This window comes from Sciurus carolinensis, chromosome 8 (assembly GCF_902686445.1).
Source record: "Sciurus carolinensis chromosome 8, mSciCar1.2, whole genome shotgun sequence".
In the NCBI taxonomy this organism is placed as follows: domain Eukaryota; kingdom Metazoa; phylum Chordata; class Mammalia; order Rodentia; family Sciuridae; genus Sciurus; species Sciurus carolinensis.
Window position 1 is genome coordinate 63,773,644 of NC_062220.1, and position 19,240 is coordinate 63,792,883.

Genomic DNA, 19,240 nt, shown 5'->3' on the forward strand with positions numbered 1-19,240 from the left:
CTTTTGCTCTTTCCTACATATATTTTGTAATTCACCCGTCAGATTGCACCAAGAAGTCTATTAGAATTTTTGAGTTGTATTGCCTCTATACAGCTTGGGGAGAATTGGCATTTCTACAATATTGAATCATTCCAACTATGAACAGAGATAGCTTATTTATTTAGATCTTTTTAAATGACTCTCAAGTCTTAGCATTTTCTTCACAAAGCTTCCACACATTTCTTGTAATTTATTAGGTTATTTCTTTGTTGGTCTCATAAATGGCACATTTAAAAGCATCACATTTTCTAATTCCTTTTTGGGAATCAAATCTTCAAGACACTAAGGTCTAATATAAAATTTGTAAGGTTTAAATTTCATATATACAGATGTTTCTAGATTTATGATGGGGTTATGTTGCAATAAATCCATCATAAGTTGGAAACAGTAAATTGAAAATTCATTTAACATGCCTGACCTACTGAGCATCCTGGTTTGGCAACACAGTTCATGTAGGGTATAGGTTGTTTACCCTCATGATCATGTGGCTGCGGTTTGCTCCTGCTGCCCAGCATTGCAAGAGAATATCCTATTGCATAATGCCTGCTCAGGAAAACATCAAAATTCAGAGTATGGTTTCTATTGGATTTATCTTGCTTTGGCACCAATGTAAAGTAAAAAAAAAAAAATCATAAATTGAAACATAAACCAGAGATCATCTGTATATAATCCTGGGGGGAAATGTGGGTTTTTCTTTTGCATATATTTTCTCTGATTAGTCTTGGATTTATGATATACTAGATCGAGACATTTTTCATATCTTATTTTTAAAAAAATGTACAATTAGTGACTTTGTTATTGTCATAGATGGATACAAGACCTCTATTTTATTCATTTTTGTGTGGTGCTGAGGATTGAAACCAGTGCCTCACATGTGCTAGGCGAGTGCTCCACCACTGAGCCACAACCCCAGCCCCTTTCATATCTTATAGTACACCTTTGCCAGCTAAGTGATGTATTTTGCTAGATTTTGAGAGTAAGCTTTTCTTTGTTGCCTCTTGTGAACCCCCAGATTGATGTGGAGGCCTGCAGTTTGCCTTAGTCTCACTGTTTTCATTTCCTTCACAATTCTCTTGCCACTGTCTTTCTGTTTACTTTTCCTTCCCTTACTTCCCTAATTCTCCTCTCTTTTTATTGTTTCTGAACTAAGTGCACCATTCTTTTTCTCATACACAATATAAAATATAAGTTATGTGATATTTACTTCATAGACTTAGGAGTTATAATATCTGGTCATATTGAGCATGAGGACTTAACAGGTATTATTTTACAGAATAGGGATGTCATAGATATGGTCCAATTTCATTACTACTTCTTTTTTTAAAAAATTTTTGGTACCAGGGATTGAACTCAGGGGCACTTAACCACTGAGCCACATCCCCAGCTCCCCCACCCCCTTTTTGTATTTTATTTAGAGGCAGGGTCTCACTGAGTTGCTTAGGGACTCACTAAGTTACTGAGGCTGACTTTGAACTCTTGGTCCTCCTGCCTCAGCCTCCCAAGCCACTGGGATTACAGGCGAGCCCCATCACACCTGGCTATTTCATTACTTCTTGATCTAAGGTATTAGAAACTAATTCTGATTTTTGTGTAAGTCTTCATGACTCCCCTCTCAATACTCGCCCCAAGTATTGTCATTGGAAAGACAAAAATACTTTCATTTCTGTCTTATATAACAGTTTGGGATAAAATTTATGCATTTGGGATACATCTTCCAGTAAAGTAAAATTGCTTTTGGCAAAGAATAGGTCAAAATGGATGAGACTACCTGGAAAGCCAGCCTCTGTTTTACATGAGCTATGACTTCCCAATACCTTGGAAACTCACCTTTCTTTGGTAGGTTTAGTATGTAAGTATCTAATCTATCAAAATGCTACTTTTTTCCCCCCTTTGTGAGCACTGAGTACACTGAACTATGAAATTAAACCACATTTCCTCATTTGAAATTGCTGAACTTCCTCCTCTGGACTTTCCAGAGATGAACTATTGGGAGAAGAGTCAGAATGAATAAGCAAAGAGGTATTGAATACTTTTTTAAAAAATAGGGTGTGTTTAAAACATGAGCAACTAATTCAGGAAGGGAGGGCCAGTGGGTTAATAGTATGTGGTGATATATTGGTCTCTGGATTTCCAACATTGCCAAACTTGCCTGTTTTACATATTCTTGAAATGTGAGTACTTAACTGCAGGGTTAGTATTGTTTAATGTACTCCCATGAAGGCATTATTTTTTCCAACCCTCTCTACCAAAATTTTATCATATTTTGGTCATAGTTATGCTGTCTAATGTTGCTTAATATGTAATGTAAATATGTGGTTTATTGGTTTGCAATCCAGGCTTCATATTAGAAACACTCAGGAAATAAACACACTAAAGAGAGTGGGCCCCACACTAGCCCAATAAAATGAAAATATCTTGGTAGGGCCTGGGAGGGTATCAATGTTTCTTTAAAAACTTCCCTGATATTTCTCCCTCAGTCAGAGCTGAGAGCCAATGGTTTAATGGAATAAACATGTATCATTTGAAAATTTTTTTTAGTGATTTGAAAATAGATGTGTTTATGAGAAAACTGGGGTTTCTTACCAAGACTTTTTATCAGGGAGTTTCTTATCTTGGTTGAAACCTTTTAAGTGTACTTTTGTGCAAGTCTGTCCCAGCAACCTTATAATCTTGAAAGAAAAAAAAATACTTCTCAAAATATTGACACACTGCATTCCAGAAGTTTTGAGTCATGTGTGGGATCAAAAGGAACTCACTAAAATTCTCTTTAGATGTTTGCATAATCTACCCTAAAAGGATTTTTGAATAATTACCCATCTTCCTGTTGTGAACTTGATACAGGACACTTTGCATATCACTCTGCTCACCTTTTTTAGGTTTAAGATGAGTCTGCCCCATTTTTGTCAATGTTGACCAAGTCTTCTCACTGAAACTCAATTGTGTTATCAGTATAATGGGCCTGCAGTATGGTATTTGTGGTGTGGATGTGCTAGAAACAAGAACTCTGAATTGGGGAGTGCTGTTTAGCAGTAAGATAATTGAATCCTATTCTGCCAAGAGACCAAATGGTTATCCTTATATTAAAAACAGTGTGAAATGTGCCTGATAGGTCAATATGTATTGAAGAAAAACATATATATAGATATATGTAAACTTCTCCCTGTCTCTTTGCCCTGCCCCTAGGATATCCACACAGCTGCTTCTTAGGAGGAGAGGAGAGGAGCTCTCAGGATGACTGAAGTTCTTGGTGAAGCTGCATTCCCTCTCTTTAAATGCTTCCTAGCTCAGCTCAGGTGTCCTCACCAGTTAGCCTTATTATCTTGCTTTTCTTCCCTTTTAAATAAGGAATGCAAAAGAAAATTTGCTCTGAGTTATAGGATGTTTTGCGTGTTTTATCTGAATATTATAATTTGCCAACATAATGTAACATCTAAAAGCAGTATTAATGTATGGAAAAATGAGTCAGTTAAGCAATTTAATTTTTGGGATAGCTTTGAGGAAGCTGAAAATATGCATTTCTCCCCAAGAAGATTGTATCCACTAACACTGTATCCACTAATGTTTGAATCCTTTAGCTGTACAATTAGGACAATACTAAAAGTTTTAGAAGAAAGATGGCTAGTTATACATATTTTGTGTATAGAGTCTGTCCTTCAAAATGTCTTTGATATAGAAAAGTACAAAATCAAATGCACAACTCAATTGCTTTTCTGAGTTAAGCTCACCCGCATAACTAGCATTTGGCCCAGGAATGAACATTAACAGCACCGTGGGGACCCTCAGCTGTCATTCAAACAGCAATGTAGGTTAGTTTTATGTGTTTTTGGAAATGATCGCAGTACTGGGGATCGAACTCAGGGCCTTGTGCTTGCAAGGCAAGCACTCTACCAGCTGAGCTATCTCCCCAGCCCTAGTTTTATGTGTTTTTGAAACATGTATATAAATTGAATCATATAGTTTATTATTTTTATTAGTGTTGGGGTAGGATCTGATCTTCTTTTGCTCAGTTTTTATATTGTTATAGGCTAATTCATTCTCCCACTGTATTCTGTTGGATATAACACAATTATTCATTCTTGAGGTATATTTGGGGTTTTTACTTTGGGTTATTCTGAACCACAGTACTGTAGACATGTGTCTTTTGCTGAACATATGTATTTCTGTTGACTATAGACATGTGTATATATATATATATATATATTTGTGTATATTAAAGTACAGTTACTGAGTCACTTACATTGAGCCTCAATAGATATTGCTAACAGTTTTCAACTTATATCGCATTAGCAGTTTATGAAAATTTCACTTACATCACATTTTCTTGGTACCAGTAACATTAAAACATAATGTTGAGAATGCTCATTATAATCGTTAGGATAACTAATAAAAGAAAGCAAAAGAATACATAATTGACAAGGTAATAAGAATGAAATAATAAACTGAGTAATCAAGAAGAATGAGAGTCAAACAAGCAAGTCACAGAAAGCAAATAGTAATATTATATTAATCCAGTATGTCAGTAATTATGGTAAATGTAAGTGGACTATATATTACAAATAAAGATTAAGACTGTCAGATGAGGGAATCACAAATAGATACTGTTTTATAAAATACATAACTTAAATATAAGGGCACAGGAAGATTACTAATGAAAGAATAGAAAAAGCTATCTCAGATACACAATACTCAAAAGAAAGCTGTTGTAGTTACATTAATATCAGGCAAAATAGACTGGAGTGAAAGAATTATTAGATAAAAATACCTTTTATATTGAAGTGGTTGATTAGCTCCTGGTTAAAAACTTACGTGTGAATTTTCAGACCTGAGTATGTGCGATTATCAGGCTTTACCTGGGAAACTTCACAGGAAAACTGTCCTTCCTGAATCAGACTCGATATATAGCCAAGGCACTGCAGTTCCCAAGAGAGTTGCAGTCAAGCCTGGGCCGAGGCCATACTCCTTCGCCACGGTCTTCCTAGGCCTGGGTGCCTTCATAGCTGCCTTCCTGGGCTTGGGTGCCTTCCCTGGGGGACCTCTTTTTAAGGGTCTTCAGCAGAGACTTTCCTCTGTGAGGGGAGCTTTGATAATTATCTTTTGTCAGTCAGTGGATTCAGACTCCAAGTTGCTCCACATCTCCCTTCCTTCTGTTTCTGTGTCCATGTCATATACTTCTTTGGGGATCCCTCAACAGTCAGAAATTCCCACATCTCTGCTAATCCACCTGATCCTTCACCAAAGGCGCCATTCCACAGGGAAATGCAACAAGGAAGTTGGCACTTTCTCTGTTTAGCCTCTGGATATAGCATCATAGTGATTTAGGGCTTGACTGTTATTTTCTTTTTTATCCCATTTAACAACTGAGACACCTGGCACTTTTGCTGCATGCCTCATGAGTTAATCTACCAGGAAGTTATACCAGTTCTAAATTTGTATGTCGCTAATAAAATAGCTCAAAATATATAAAGCAAAAACTAGTAGATACTGGAAATTTATTGAGGTGTAACATACACAGGAAAGTATGCAGTATAAGTGTGTAGCTCAGTGAGATATTGAAAAGTGTAACCAAGGCATGCAAACCTTATCAACACCAGAGATGTCCAGTCTCTGCCCATTTTCTTCCTCCTGAAAGGTTACTGTTGTTCTGACTTCAGTATGTGAGATTGGGTTTGCTTGCTTTTAATCTGGGTATAATGGAATCATCATTATGAATATTTTGTACTTCTTTCACTAATATTAGATATGTTTTTAAACAATCTTAAATATTAACTGACTTATTTTATTTCAGATGTTTTAGAAACAAATTATGAGAGCTTACGTGTACTAAATGTTGAAAGAAATGGAAATATTATTTATAACTATAAGGTATGTGTACTCTTTATTGTGGTAAAGTATATGCAATAACTTTTACTATTTTAACCATTTATTTTATAAAACTCTCTAATGTATAGAAGGATAATGGATAAGACTTGTTGGTATTTAACCTCTGACCTTGTTTTTGTGTGTGAAAAGACAAATCAGTTTGAATAGACTGATCTAAAGTCCTAAGAAATGTTCCTTTTTAAAAGGAGAAAAAATGTGCATATTTGAAGTTCAAAAATTTGAGTAAATGAACAATTTGACTTTCTAGAGGGAAATGTCAAGATGTTTAAACTTAACAACTGTTAATTTTTTGTCTTTGAAGATATGTTAAATTTGATTTTTCTGTCTATTCAGAATTAGATATTCTAGGACTTTTGAGGCATTATTTGACAATGTGTTTCCAATGTTAAGTGTTCTAGGGAAAAATCTAATGATAACTACTAGAGACACATGAAAAAATAATTCTAACAGTTAGTTTGCACAATGATATCACTGTACTTTTCTTTCTTTTGGTTAAAAAAGTTGTATCTAAGGATATTGTATTTAAAGCATTGTATAATTTGAAAGGTTTTCCTCATAACAATATCATGAATTTATCCTAGCTAATCCCATTATCCATTATATGTATTCTTTGTTTTAGTAGTTATACATGGCAGTAGAATGCATTTTGACACATCATACATAAATGGAGTATAAATTCTCATTTGTCTGATTGCACATGATGTAGAGTTACACAGGTCATGTAATCATATGTGCACACAGGCTAAAAATATCAGATTCATTCTATCATTCCTACTGCATGCCCCCTCCCCTCCCTTCACTCCCCTCAGTCTAGTCCAAAATACATTTATTCTTCCCTCTCCCCCTTATTGTGAATTAGCATCTGCATATCAGAGAAAACATTAGGCCTTTGGTTCTATGGAATTGGCTTATTTTGCTTAGCATAATATTTATCCAGTTCCATTCATTTACCTGCAAATGCCATAATTTCATTCCTCTTTAAGCCTGAGTAATATTCCATTGTGTATATGTACCACAGTTTCTTTATCCATTCATCTGTTGAAGAGCACCTAGGTTCGTTCCAAAGTTTAGCTATTGTGAATTGAGCTGCTATAAACATTGATGTGGCTGTGTCACAATAGTATGCTGGTTTTCAGTCCTTTAGGTATAGACCAAGGAGCGGGATGACTGAGTCAAATGGTGGGTCCGTTCCAAGTTTTCTGAGGAATCTCCATACTGCTTTCCAGAGTGGTTGCACCAATTTGCAGTCCCATCAGCAATGTATGAGAGTACATTTTCCCCCATATCCTCACCAACATTTATTGTTGCTCGTATTCTTGCTGATTGCCATTCTGACTAGAGTGAGATGGAATCTCTGTAATTTTGGTTTTGCATTTCTCTAATTGCTAGGATGTTGAACATTTTTCATATATTTGTTAGTTGTTTGTATTTTCAGTTCCTTTGTCCATTTAATAATTGGGTTTTTTTTTTTTTTGGTGTTAAGTTTTTTGAGTTCTTTATCTATCCTGGAGATTAATACTCTATCTGAGGTACATGTGGTAAAGATTTTTTCCCATTCTGTAGACTCTCTCTTCATGTTATAATTATTATTGATTGTTTTATTTGCTGTGAAGAAGCTTTTTTAGTTTGAGTCCATCCCATTTATTGATTCTTGTTTTTACTTCTTGTGCTTTAGGAGTCTTGTCCTAAGCTGACACGATGAAGAGTGGGCCCATTTTTTCTTTTAGTAGTTGTAGGGTCTCTGGCCTAATGCCTAAGTCTTTGATCCACTTTGAGTTGATTTTTGTGCAGGGTGAGAGAGAAAGTTTTAATTTCATTTTATTACATGTGACTTTCCATTTTTCCCAGGACCATTTGTTGAACAGGCTATCTTTTCTGTTTTTGGCACCTTGTCTAGTATGAGATAACTGTATTTATGTGGGTTTGTTTCTGTGTCTTCTATTCTGTACCATTGGTCTACATGTCTGTTTTGGTGCCAATACCATGCTGTTTTTTATTACTATAGCTCTGTAGTATAGTTTGAAGTCTGGTATTGTGATTCCTCTTGCCTCACTTTTCTTTCTGAGGATTGCTTTGGCTATTCTGGGTCTCTTATTTTCTAAATAAATTTCATGATTGCTTTTTCTATTTCTATGGAGAATATCATTGGAACCTTAATAAGAATTGCGTTAAATCTGTATAGCACTTTTGGTAGTATGGCCATCTTGACAATAGTAATTCTGCCTATCCAAGAAGAGATCTTTCCATTTTCTAAGGTATTCACTTTCTTTACTTAGTATTCAGTAGTTTTCATTGTAGAAGTCTTTCACCTCTTTTGTTAGATTGATTCCCAAATATTTTATTTTCTTTGAGGCTATTTTGAATGGGATAGTTTTCCTAATTTCTCTTTCAGTTGTTTCATCACTGATGTATAAGAACACAATTGATTTATGGGTGTTAATTTTATATCCTCCTACTTTGTTGAATTCATTTACGAGTTCTAGAATTTTTTCTGGTGGAGTTTTTGGTCTTCTAAATATAGAATCATGTTGTCAGCAAATAGGGATAGTTTGAGTTCTTCTTTTCCTATTTTTATCCCTTTAATTTCTTTCTTCTAATTGCTCTGGCTAGAGTTTCCAGGACTCTGTAGAATAGAAGTGGTAAAAGAAGGCATCCCTGTCTTGTTCCAGTTTTTAGAGGGAATATGTTATGGTTTGTATGTGAGGTGTCCCCCAAAAGCTTATATGTGAAACAATGCAAGAAAGTTCAGAGAAGAAATGATTGGGTTGTAAGAGTCTTAACCCAATCAATGAATTAATCCCTTAATAGGAATTAAATGACTGAAGTGGGAGGGTGTGGCTGGAGGAGGTGGGAATTAGGGGTGTGGTTTTGGGGTATATATTTGTATCTGGCCAGTGGAGTCTTTCCTCTGCTTTCTGATCATCATGTGAGCTGCTTCCCTCTGCCACACTCTTCTGCCATGATTTTCTGTCAAGCCTTGAGCCCCAACGAATGAGCCTACTGGCTGTGAATTGAGACCTCTGAAACTCTCAGCCCCCAAATAAACTTTTCCTCCTCTACAATTGTTCTGGTCAGATTCTTTAGTCACAACAGTGAAAAAAACTGACTAAAACAATGCTTTCAATTTTTATTTATTTAGAATGATGTTGGCATTGGGTTTAACATATATAGCCCTTACAGTGATGAGGTGTGTTCCTACTATCCCTAGTTTTTCTAGTGTTTAGAACATGAATGGATGCTGAATTTTGTCAAATCCATTTTCTGCATTATTGAGATAATCATGTGATTCCTCTCTTTAAGTCTATTGATGTGATAAATTATTTTTATTGATTTCTATAGGTTGAACTGGCCTTAGATCCCTGGGGTAAACCCCTTGAATATGATGTACTATCTTTTTAATATGTTTTTATATGCAATTTGCCAGTATTTTATTAAGAATTTTTGCATCTATGATCATCAGGGATATTGGTCTGAAATTTTCTTTCCTTGATGTCTCTATGATGGTTTTGGTATCAGAGTGATGACTAGTTTCATAGAATGAGTTTGGAAGGGTTCCCTCCTTTTCTATTGGTGTTAGGATTGGTGGTGTTAGTTCTTTTTGAAGGTCTGGTAGAACTTGACTGAGAATCTGTCTGGTCCTGGGTTTTTCTTTTTTGTAGGCTTTTGATGATGTCTCCAATTTCATTGCTTGAAATTGATCTGTTTAAATTTGTATGTCCATCTGATTCAATTTAGGTAGGTCATATGTCTCCAGATGTTGATGTCTTCAAGGTTTTCTTTTATTAGAGTATAAATTTTCAAAATAGTTTCTGATTATTGTCTGTATTTCAGAAACATCCATTGTGATATTTCCTTTTTCATCATGAATTTTAGTAATTTGAATTTCCTCTCTACTTTTCTTCATTAGCTTGGGTAAGGGTTTATCAATTTTATTTATTCTTCAGAGAACCAGTTTTTTGTTTTGTCAATTTTTTTGGATTGTTTCATTTGTTTCAATTTCATTGATTTCAGCTCTGATTTTATTTCCTGTCTTCTGCTTTTGGTGTTGATTTGTTCTTCTTTTTCTAGGGTTTTGAGATGTAATGTTAGGTTGTTTATTTGTTGACTTCCTATTCTTTTAATGAATGAGCTCAATGCAATGAACTTTCCTTTTAGTACTGCCTTCTTAGTGTCCCAGAGATTTTGATATGTTGTGTCACGATTCTCATTTATCTCCAAGTATTTTCTTAGTTCATCCCTGATTTCTTCTATCCACTTGTCATTCAGTAGTGCATTATTTAGTCTCCAGGTATTAGAGTAGCTTCTATTTTTTATTTTATTGTTGATTTATCATTTCATTCCATCATAATCTGATAGGATGAAAGTTATTATATCTTTTTATTTGTATTGCTGAGTTGTTTTGTAGAATAACATATGGTCTGTTTTAGAGAAGGATTCAAGTGCTGCAGAGAAGAAAGTGTATTCAGTCATTGATGAATGAAATATTCTATATATGTCTGTTAAGTCTAAATTATTAATTGTATTTTTTAGTTCTATAGCTTCTTTTAGTTTCTGTTTGGAGGATATATCCGGTGATGAGAGAGGCATGTTAATGTCACCCAGTAATTATTGTGTTGTGGTCTCTTTGATTGTTGAAATTGAGAAGGGTTTGTTTGATGTACATAGAAACTCCATTGTTTGGGGCATAAATATTTATGATTGTTATGTCTTGTTGATATATAATTCCCTTAAGCAGTATGAAATGCCCTTCTTTGTCCCTTCTGATTAACTTTGCCTTGAAGTCCACTTTATCTGATATGTAGATAGAAACCCCTGCTTGTTTATGAGTTCTATGTAAGTGACATGAGTTTTCCCATCCTTTACCCTTCAGTCTGTGGATGTCTTTCCCTCAGAGACAGCATATTGTTTGCTCTTGTTTTTTAATCCAATCTGCCACTCTGTCTTGTTGATGAGTTTAGGCTAGTGTTATTATTGAGATATGATTTTTATTCCCTGTCATTTTATTTCTGGTTTTAATTTGAATTAGTTTCTCCATCAATTCACTCTTCTTTTAGTGTAGTTCCTTCTTTTGCTGGTTTTCACTTTTAATTTTCCTTTATTCTTCATGAAATATCTTATTGAGTATGTTTTGTAGTGCAGGCTTTCTAGCTGTGAATTCTTTTAACTTTTGTTTATCATGGAAGGTTTTCATTTCATTGTCACTTCTGAAGCTTAATTTTGCTGGGTGTATTTTTGGCTGGCATTCATTTTCTTTCAGAGCTTGGTATATATTATTCCAAGAGCTAGCTTTGAGGGTCTGGGTTGAGAGATCAACTGAGATTCATATTGGTCTTCCTCTAAATATTACTGTTATTTTCCTTTAGCAGCCTTTAAAATTCTTTCCTTGTTCTGTATTTTTGGCATTTTCTTATTAATGTGCCTTGGTGTGGATCTGTTGTAATTTTGTATATTTGGGGTCCTGTAAGCCTCCTTTATTTGATTTTACTTTTCATTATTAAGGTCTGGGAAATTTTCTGACATGATTTCATTGAGAAGATTGTTGGTATCTCTGAGCCTTCATAGGTCCCAATAAATTTTAAATTTGTTCTTTTCAGATTATCCCATATTTCTTGGAAGTTCCATTCATGGTCTCTTAACATCTTTTCAAAATTATATATGTTGTCTTCATTGCCTGAAACTGTCTTACAAGTGATCTAGTTGATTGGTGATGCTTCCAATTTAATTTTTAATTTGGCATATTGATTCTTTCATTTTGAAGATTTCTATATTTTTTTCAGAATCTCTCTTAAAAGAGAGATTTTCACTCTCCTGTATTTTCGCTTCCTGTATTTTCTCTCTGATTTCACTTCTTATACAGTCCTTTACTTCCGGATCAGTTTAACTATGTACATTCTATATTCCTTCTCTGACATTTCTGTCACTGTCATGTCATGACATGTTCTGTTATATTGCAGTATCTTGGTTTCTTTGGAGCAATTTTTTTTTCTTGCTTTTTGTGTTGTTTGTGTGTCTACCCATCTAACAGTATGGATCTGAGGCAGTAGTTTCTACCCTATGGACTTCCCTGAAGGTTTCCAGCACCTCACCATTTAGGGGGAGACAAATAATAACAACAACCAATACAAAGAATATGCAGTATTAAACCAAATAGTTCCTACCATGACATCTACAATGTTAATTATCACAATAAACAGAAATGATATGGTCAGTTTTTGCCTACAATAAAAACAGCAAGTTTGCAAAAAGATTTACAATTTTGAATGGTGAACAGGGAGGGAAGAGAAGACTCGTAGGATGTGATGATTATGGAGGAGGAAGAGAGAAGATAGAAGTTAAAAAGGAAGAGTGAAAGAGAGACCAATAGAGATTGGCTATTAGCCGAAGAAAAGAGAAAAAGAGAATCAAGGGAAACAGATACGCAAGAGAAAATATATATAAACATTTTTAAAAATTAAAAATAAAAATGAAGGAATACAAAACTACAATATACTAATTAAACATCCAAATCCTCAAAAAACTGATCCATGAAAAATAAGTAGCTTCAACAATGTTAGAAATTAGAAAAAAAAAAAAACCCCAAATATTAGTAGGTATAAATGTCCACATACCATTAAGGTCACAATTAAACAGAGAAAAGGAAAAAAAAAAAGTCAATGAAAAGTTAAAGAGTTCTTTCCTTTGGAGTTCAGAAGAGTCTCAGCTTCTCTTCTTAGTAGTTTTAGGTGGGGATGTCTGGAGCATGATGCTCCATCTTCTGGGTTGCTGGAGTGAGAGAGGTAATCCCAGAGGTGGGGTTCCTGGAGGTAGGGTTTAGGCTTAGGTGGGTTCCAGTCTCTTTGCTGAATGCCATTTGGTCTGGAGATTTTAAATCTGCACACCTCCAGTGCCCAATAATTGCTGGTGCACACTGGAAGACTGTACCCCAGGGCTCTCCTCTGGGTTCCACTCATGTGGTGGAGGAGCCAATTCTTAGTCCCCTGCATCACCTGCAGACCCCATGCTTCCTGGTTTTGGGTTCAGTCTCTAAACTTGGTCTTGCCCACCCCTACCCTTCTGAATTCCCAGCCAGATGCATCTCTCCCAGCTGGTCTTGCAAGCAGCTGGATTGGAGGGGAGGAGTAGAGCTGGGTGGGTTTCCATGAACAGTTGTCCCCTGAGTAAACCTCTCTCCCTGTTTGATTTTTCTTCTGGTCACTTAAGCACTCTCTATGTCATGCAGGGTGTGTTTACGGGACCTGTATTTTGGGACAAATTTGGGTTTGCCATGAATTGCTTCCCTCAGCTGCTGGCCCCCATACCGAGGCTGCAAAATGGTTCTGTCCTTTGTACTCCACACATTGTCTAGAGAAATGGCAGCTTCTTTCCTGAACAAGGATATGGTGCAGCATGCATTTCAGTTTAGTTGGGCAATATTCTTGATCTCTAAACTCAACATGCCTCTGGCCTCCTAGAAATATGGTTCCTTTAATTCTCTTATCCCTCCACTATGCTCACAAAGGGACTGCTCTGGCTGGTGCTTTTGGCTCAGCAGCAGCTGTACCACTGGGAATTTCTTCCTTATTTTATTATATCCAATGTCCTGAGTCCCAGATCTGCTTTGAATGTCCAGTTTTAAATTTCAGTAAAGTCCCCCCCACCCCACTTATTTTTGTTCACCCACTTTGCTGAGAAGTGCCTGTCTGCTTTCTTGGTTTTATGTCATGGAGCAGCCAGAAAAGTGACATCTTTTCTGCCATCTTGAAAAAAACAACCCCTCCTTTAGAGTTCTTACTGCTAAGATTGAATTATTGCAGGTTTGTTTTAAAACTAGTGATAGCCTAACTTCCTAAATTATGAGCTTTAACAAACATCTGTCTCTTTTTCTTTTTCTAGGATGATGAGAGAAATATTGTCTTTGGATTATATGATTGCCAAACCAGACAAAATCAGGTAAACATCACCATAAATCATAGATTACTCATTGTTTACTGCTTTTAGAGTTTTCTTCTGCCTCCTTTGTTTTCTAGATACAAATTCTCACTTTATTTTCTAAAATTTCTCTTTGTCTACCTTCTCTGCTTTTTTATTTATTTATTTTTTTTAACTAGGGTCCATTATCTTTTTGTTTGTTTGTTTTTATACTATGGATTGAGTCCAGGGTCATTTGATCACTGAGCTATATCTCCAACCTTTTTAATTTTTATTTTGAGACAAAGTCTGGCTAAATTGCTGAGGCTTTCCTTGAACTTGTGATCCTCCAACTTCTGAGTCATTAGGATTACAGACATGTGCCACCGTGGCTGGCTTTGGCCCCATTATCTTAAAAAGAGAAAAAGTTGTAAGGACTCCTCTTGAAATAAATGTTATCTGAAATCTTAGTCCTTTGAGATTTAAGTAAAATTGGCCCAAACCAACTTTCCAATATCCCAAAATGAAATAGGAAACCCAGTGCTCTCCCAGGACTTGTATGCACCACGTCATTTCATAATGACCTCTGGCTCTGTGTTCTGCTTGTGCTCAACCATCCCTTGTCTTGCTTTTAGCTCCTTTTCAACAACCCAGTGTGTGGAACTTGACTCCTTTCCCTTAATTTTCTGCAAAGTACTCACATAAGCCTTGGTTGATGTAGATAAGCTTTGTCTAATTGGTGTGTGTGTGTGTGTGTGTGTGTGTGTGTGTGTGTATGAAGCAGGAGTTGTTTTGGGCCTATATGAAAGCAATTTAAGTTTTAACGTTAGACTTCCTCGAACTTAAATGTTCTGTATCAATTCCAAATTTCTCCCAGTCACCTTACTCTTTAGGCTTCCAATATTTTGCTTTGTTAATTCTCTGGTCTTTTTCCTTCCTCAACCCCTTTCATCCACATACATTCATTTATTCACTGATCCAACAAATACGCATTCAGTGTTTCCTTTCAGAGCTTCTGGAAACCCAGCAGTGACCAAGACAAATCTTGTTACAATACACAGTCTTGGGTAGAAGCAGATAATAAAATCTCATGTGTTAGTGCAATTCTTAGCTTAATTTCTATGTGCTATGAATTCTAAGATGACTTGAGAGAAGACATTGTAGTCTTCCATGGTGGTGGGTATTATTATCTTTTGTGGATGCATTTCTCTCTCTGCTAAGGCTGTGAGTGCTTGATGAGTAGCATTTTGCATACCAATGTGTTTCATCCCCGCTTTATTCAGCTTACTGCCTTATAAGCCATAGTAATTCAGTGAAGGGTTTTTACTGAATTGACAGTGGTAGTTTCCTTCCACTGTGGTTGCTTTTCAAATGTTTTCCAGTGACCACACTTCCTTGGATTTCAAAATATGGAGATGATTCTAGAAAATAAATCAGTTAAAGGATAAATTAATGGGAAATTCAACTAGCTTTTATAAATAGGCAAGTTTTGCTCCTAAACCATAGTTACTGACTTGGTCCATTTTCTGCTGCTCTAACAGAATGTTTGAGATTTGGTAACTTATAAAGAACAGAGGTTTGGTTCTTATATTTCTGGATGCTGGGAAGTCCAAGAATGAGTAGTCCACATCTTGTAAGGGTCTTCTTGCTACATCATCTAATGACAGAAGGTAGAAGTATGATAGTGAGAGGGTAGAGGGGACTGAGCTTGCTTTTATCATAAACCCATTCAGTGATAAGTAACCCAAACTGGAGATAACAAAACTAGTCCATCGAAGAGGGCGAATCCCTCATTACCTAATGATCTTTTGTTAGGTCTCACCTCCCAACACAGTTGCAGTGGGATTAAGTTTCAAACACATGAATTTTGGGAGTCACATTGAACAATAACAGTTGCTAAGCTCTCTTTTCCCATCCCTTCTACATACTCAAAAGTCTTACAACCCACTTATTTTTTATTGGCTCTTTGGTTTTATTGAGGGAATGAATTTGTATGCCAAGTCTAATTGGGATTTAAATTTTTAAGTACTGTGTTTTGCCTTGGAAATGTGCTTCCAAGAGAAAGATGGTGCTTTTTCTTGGTGAGAGAGCTTAGTGCCTGAGTCTTGAAGCAAGTTTGCTTTCTTTTCTTTCTCTCTCCTTCCTTCCTTCCTTCTTTTCTTTCTTTCCCCCAAATTAGTACAGTTTGCCCAGTTTTTCCCAGTTATTAGGTCTCGTGCAGTTAGGCATAATACTAAATACTGATAAAAAATAAATTAATAATATAATAGGAAATTGACATTGGTAGAGTGTACATGTATAGTTTTATGTCATTTTATATGTAAACCTATGTGTAGATTCCTGAAATTGCTGCCGCAATCAAGATACAGAACTGTTCAATCACCCCAAAGATCTGTGTCTGTTGACATTTTACCAGTTTGAGTGAAATGTGACATTTTACACTTATCTCCTATTAAGCTCATTCAGTGTCCTTAAACTGAGTGCATTTAAAGTTGTATTCACTACTTTTCTACATTTTTAAAGATCTATATCAGATGATACACTTTTTGCCTTTATTTCCAACTATAATTTAGAAAGCACAAGGGAAGGAAAGTCAATTATGTTTCACCCATATTTTTGTGCTTCTCATTCATTCTTCTTTTCCAATTTTTCTAAGGTTCCTTTCAAAAATAATTTCCTTTCTTTTTCAAGAACATGTTTAGCTATTATCTTAGGGTAGGTATGCCAATGACAAATTCTTACATTTTCCTTCATTTGAGAATGTCTGTCTTTGATTCCTAAAGGATAATTTTTCCAGTAATAGAATGCAGCATGACAATTCTTTTCCTTCATCTCTTGAAAAATATATCACTTCCTTCTGCCTTCCATAGTTTCTTTTGAGAAATCTGTTGTCTTTCAAATTGTTTTTCTCTTAGGCTTAAGTTGTCATTTTTATTTTCTGATTGCTTAAAAATATTTTTCTTTGTCCTTCACTTTCTGAAGATTGATTTGAATGTTTCTGGGTTTGTTTAGATCTTTCCTCTTGGGGTTTGCTACTTGAATCTGCTGTCTTTTGCCTGATTGGGAACATTTTCAGTGACCAGTCATTATTTCTTTTTTCTTTTAATTTTTTAATCTGTTCTTTTTAGATATATATGACAGTAAAGTATATTTCGACATGTTATACAAACATGGAGTATAACTTACTCTAATTAGGATCCCATTCTTGTGTTTGTACACGATCTGGAGTTTCACTGGTGGTGTATTCACATACGAAGAACATAGGAAAATTATGTCTGATTCACTTTACTTCTTTCCTATTTCCATCATCCCTCCCTTTCCTTCATTCCCCTTTGTCTAATCCAATGAATATTTATTCTTCCCTCCCCCTGCTTATTGTGTGTTAGCATCAGCATATTAGAACATTTGCCCTTTGTTTTTTGGGGACTGGCTTATTTCACTTAGCATGATAGTCTCCAGGTTCATCCATTTTACCAGCAAAATCATAAAGTCATTCTTTTTATGACTGAATAATATTCCATTGTGTATATATATATATATATTTTTTTTTTCTTTTCTTTATCCATTCATCTGTTGAAGGACACTTTGGTTGACTCCATAGCTTAACTATTTTGAATTGAGCTGCTATAAACATTGATGTGGCTGTGTCGTTGTAGTATGACCTGCCAGGATTTCTTCAAAATATTTTTTAAAGTCCCACCTTTTTTTCCTATTTTATGGACTTGAATTGTATGATTGTTAGATCTTTTGTTTTAGTCTCACAGATCTGAGGTTCTGTTCTCTTTTCCCATAGTTTATTTTCTGTCTGTTGGGCAGATTAGTTAATTTGTATTGTTTTATCTTTACATTCATTGATTCTCCTGTTCCCTCTGCTAGTATGTTGTATTTATCTACTGAGGTATTAAAGCATTATAATGATGGCTGCTTTAAAATCTTTGTCAGAGAATTTAAACACCAATACCTCTGTCATCTTGGTGCTTGTGCCTATTGTTGCCTTCTCTTTCAAGTTGAAAATTTCCTTATTCTTGGCATGATGCATGGTTTTCCATGTGTCTCAGCCATTTTGAGCATTATGTATAAGAATCCGTATCTTATTGAAATTTTCTGTATTTCCTCTGAAGTGGTTCTTGCTGGAGAATGAAGGCACAAACTCACTGCTGCTAGGTAGGGGTGAAGGTCCAGATTCCTCACTTGGCCTCCTTTGATACCAATTAAGAGGTGTTGCTAGACAGAGGCAGGATTTCAGGCTGCTCTCTAGGCTTCTACTGATATCTTAGCTGGGGATCAGGGAGTGATACTTAGGTAGGCGGAGGTCTCATTGTCACTGGGTGGTAGTAAAAGTTTTGACTTGCCATTCAGTCACTTCTGATACTACTCAGTGAAGAAGGGGAAGGGGTGCTTCCTTACTGTTAGGTGTGGGTGGAAGTCCAGAATGCCCACATAACTTCATGACACTCTTGGTGGGAGGAGGCTCATTTCTATCAAGTGGAGATAAAAGTTTTTATTTCCTATTTGATCTTTTCTGATAGAAATATGGCAGGAATGGGAGTGGTGCCTTGTTATAGCTGGGTAAAGATGGAAGTTTAGTCTCCTCACTCAGCCTTTGCTGGTAGAAGTAGGAGTAGGACTGCATTTTCTCGCATGGTGTTTGGTTAGAGTAGGATGGGTATAGTCTAAAGCTTTTCTGCCTGGCAAGGTTTTCCCTTTCCTGTTTCTTGGCTGGAGATAATGGGTGTGTGTTTCTGCTTGCTCTTGTCAGCATTTCTGTTGTGTTCTCTCCTTTAGCTTCCAGTCTAGGATATAAGACACAAAAACTGACTGCTCTTATTCTTTGGTGCCTGAGGTCCCTAGAGGATCCATGGCTACTTTCATCAGTGCTGGGGATTGAATCCAGGGTCTCATGCATGCTAGGAAAATGCTCTACTACTGAACTACAACTCCAGTTCTTGCTTTCTTTTCTCTACTTTTTGGTCTTCCTTGGTTTCTTCTGGATAAAATGTCCAGGGTTTGTAGCCCTACAATAGGGCTACAAAATGTGTCTACTCCACCTTGGTCTGGATATCTCTTGAATGATCTCTCTTTGCCGTGGCCAAATGGAAAACAATATGTTATGTATACTTAGGCAGGTTCCCAAATCTTTGCTTCCTCCCTTCTGTACCCCCTACCTCCTCTCTGTTTTATGCAGGCCTACCCTTTTAGTGCATACAGGAGTGAATATGACATAAACTGGTTGACTGTAAGTGTTTAACTGACTTCGGGAATTTGTACCTGGACTCTTCCATTGGGTTTGGTGATGGGTAAATGAGGTTGGGACTACTGTGGCTGTGAGGAATAGAACTTGGAACTTCATTGCATGAAGGTTAAAATTGTATTGAACCCAGACAACCAAAAGAATGGTTATTTCCAGTTCTGGATCAAGCCAATGCTGAAGCCA

At 36.0% G+C, this 19,240-nt stretch overlaps 1 protein-coding gene across 2 annotated transcripts in view; it reads left to right on the forward strand.

Moving 5' to 3' along the window:
* The window catches only part of Gsap (gamma-secretase activating protein), a 97,438-nt gene that overhangs the window by 4,983 nt on the left and 73,215 nt on the right, over positions 1-19,240 (forward strand). For both annotated transcript variants that reach the window (XM_047560808.1, XM_047560807.1), the window contains exons 2-3: positions 5,825-5,901; positions 13,792-13,848. In XM_047560808.1, coding sequence (XP_047416764.1) covers positions 5,825-5,901; positions 13,792-13,848 — 134 coding nt within the window. The remainder of the gene's footprint in view (positions 1-5,824; positions 5,902-13,791; positions 13,849-19,240) is intronic.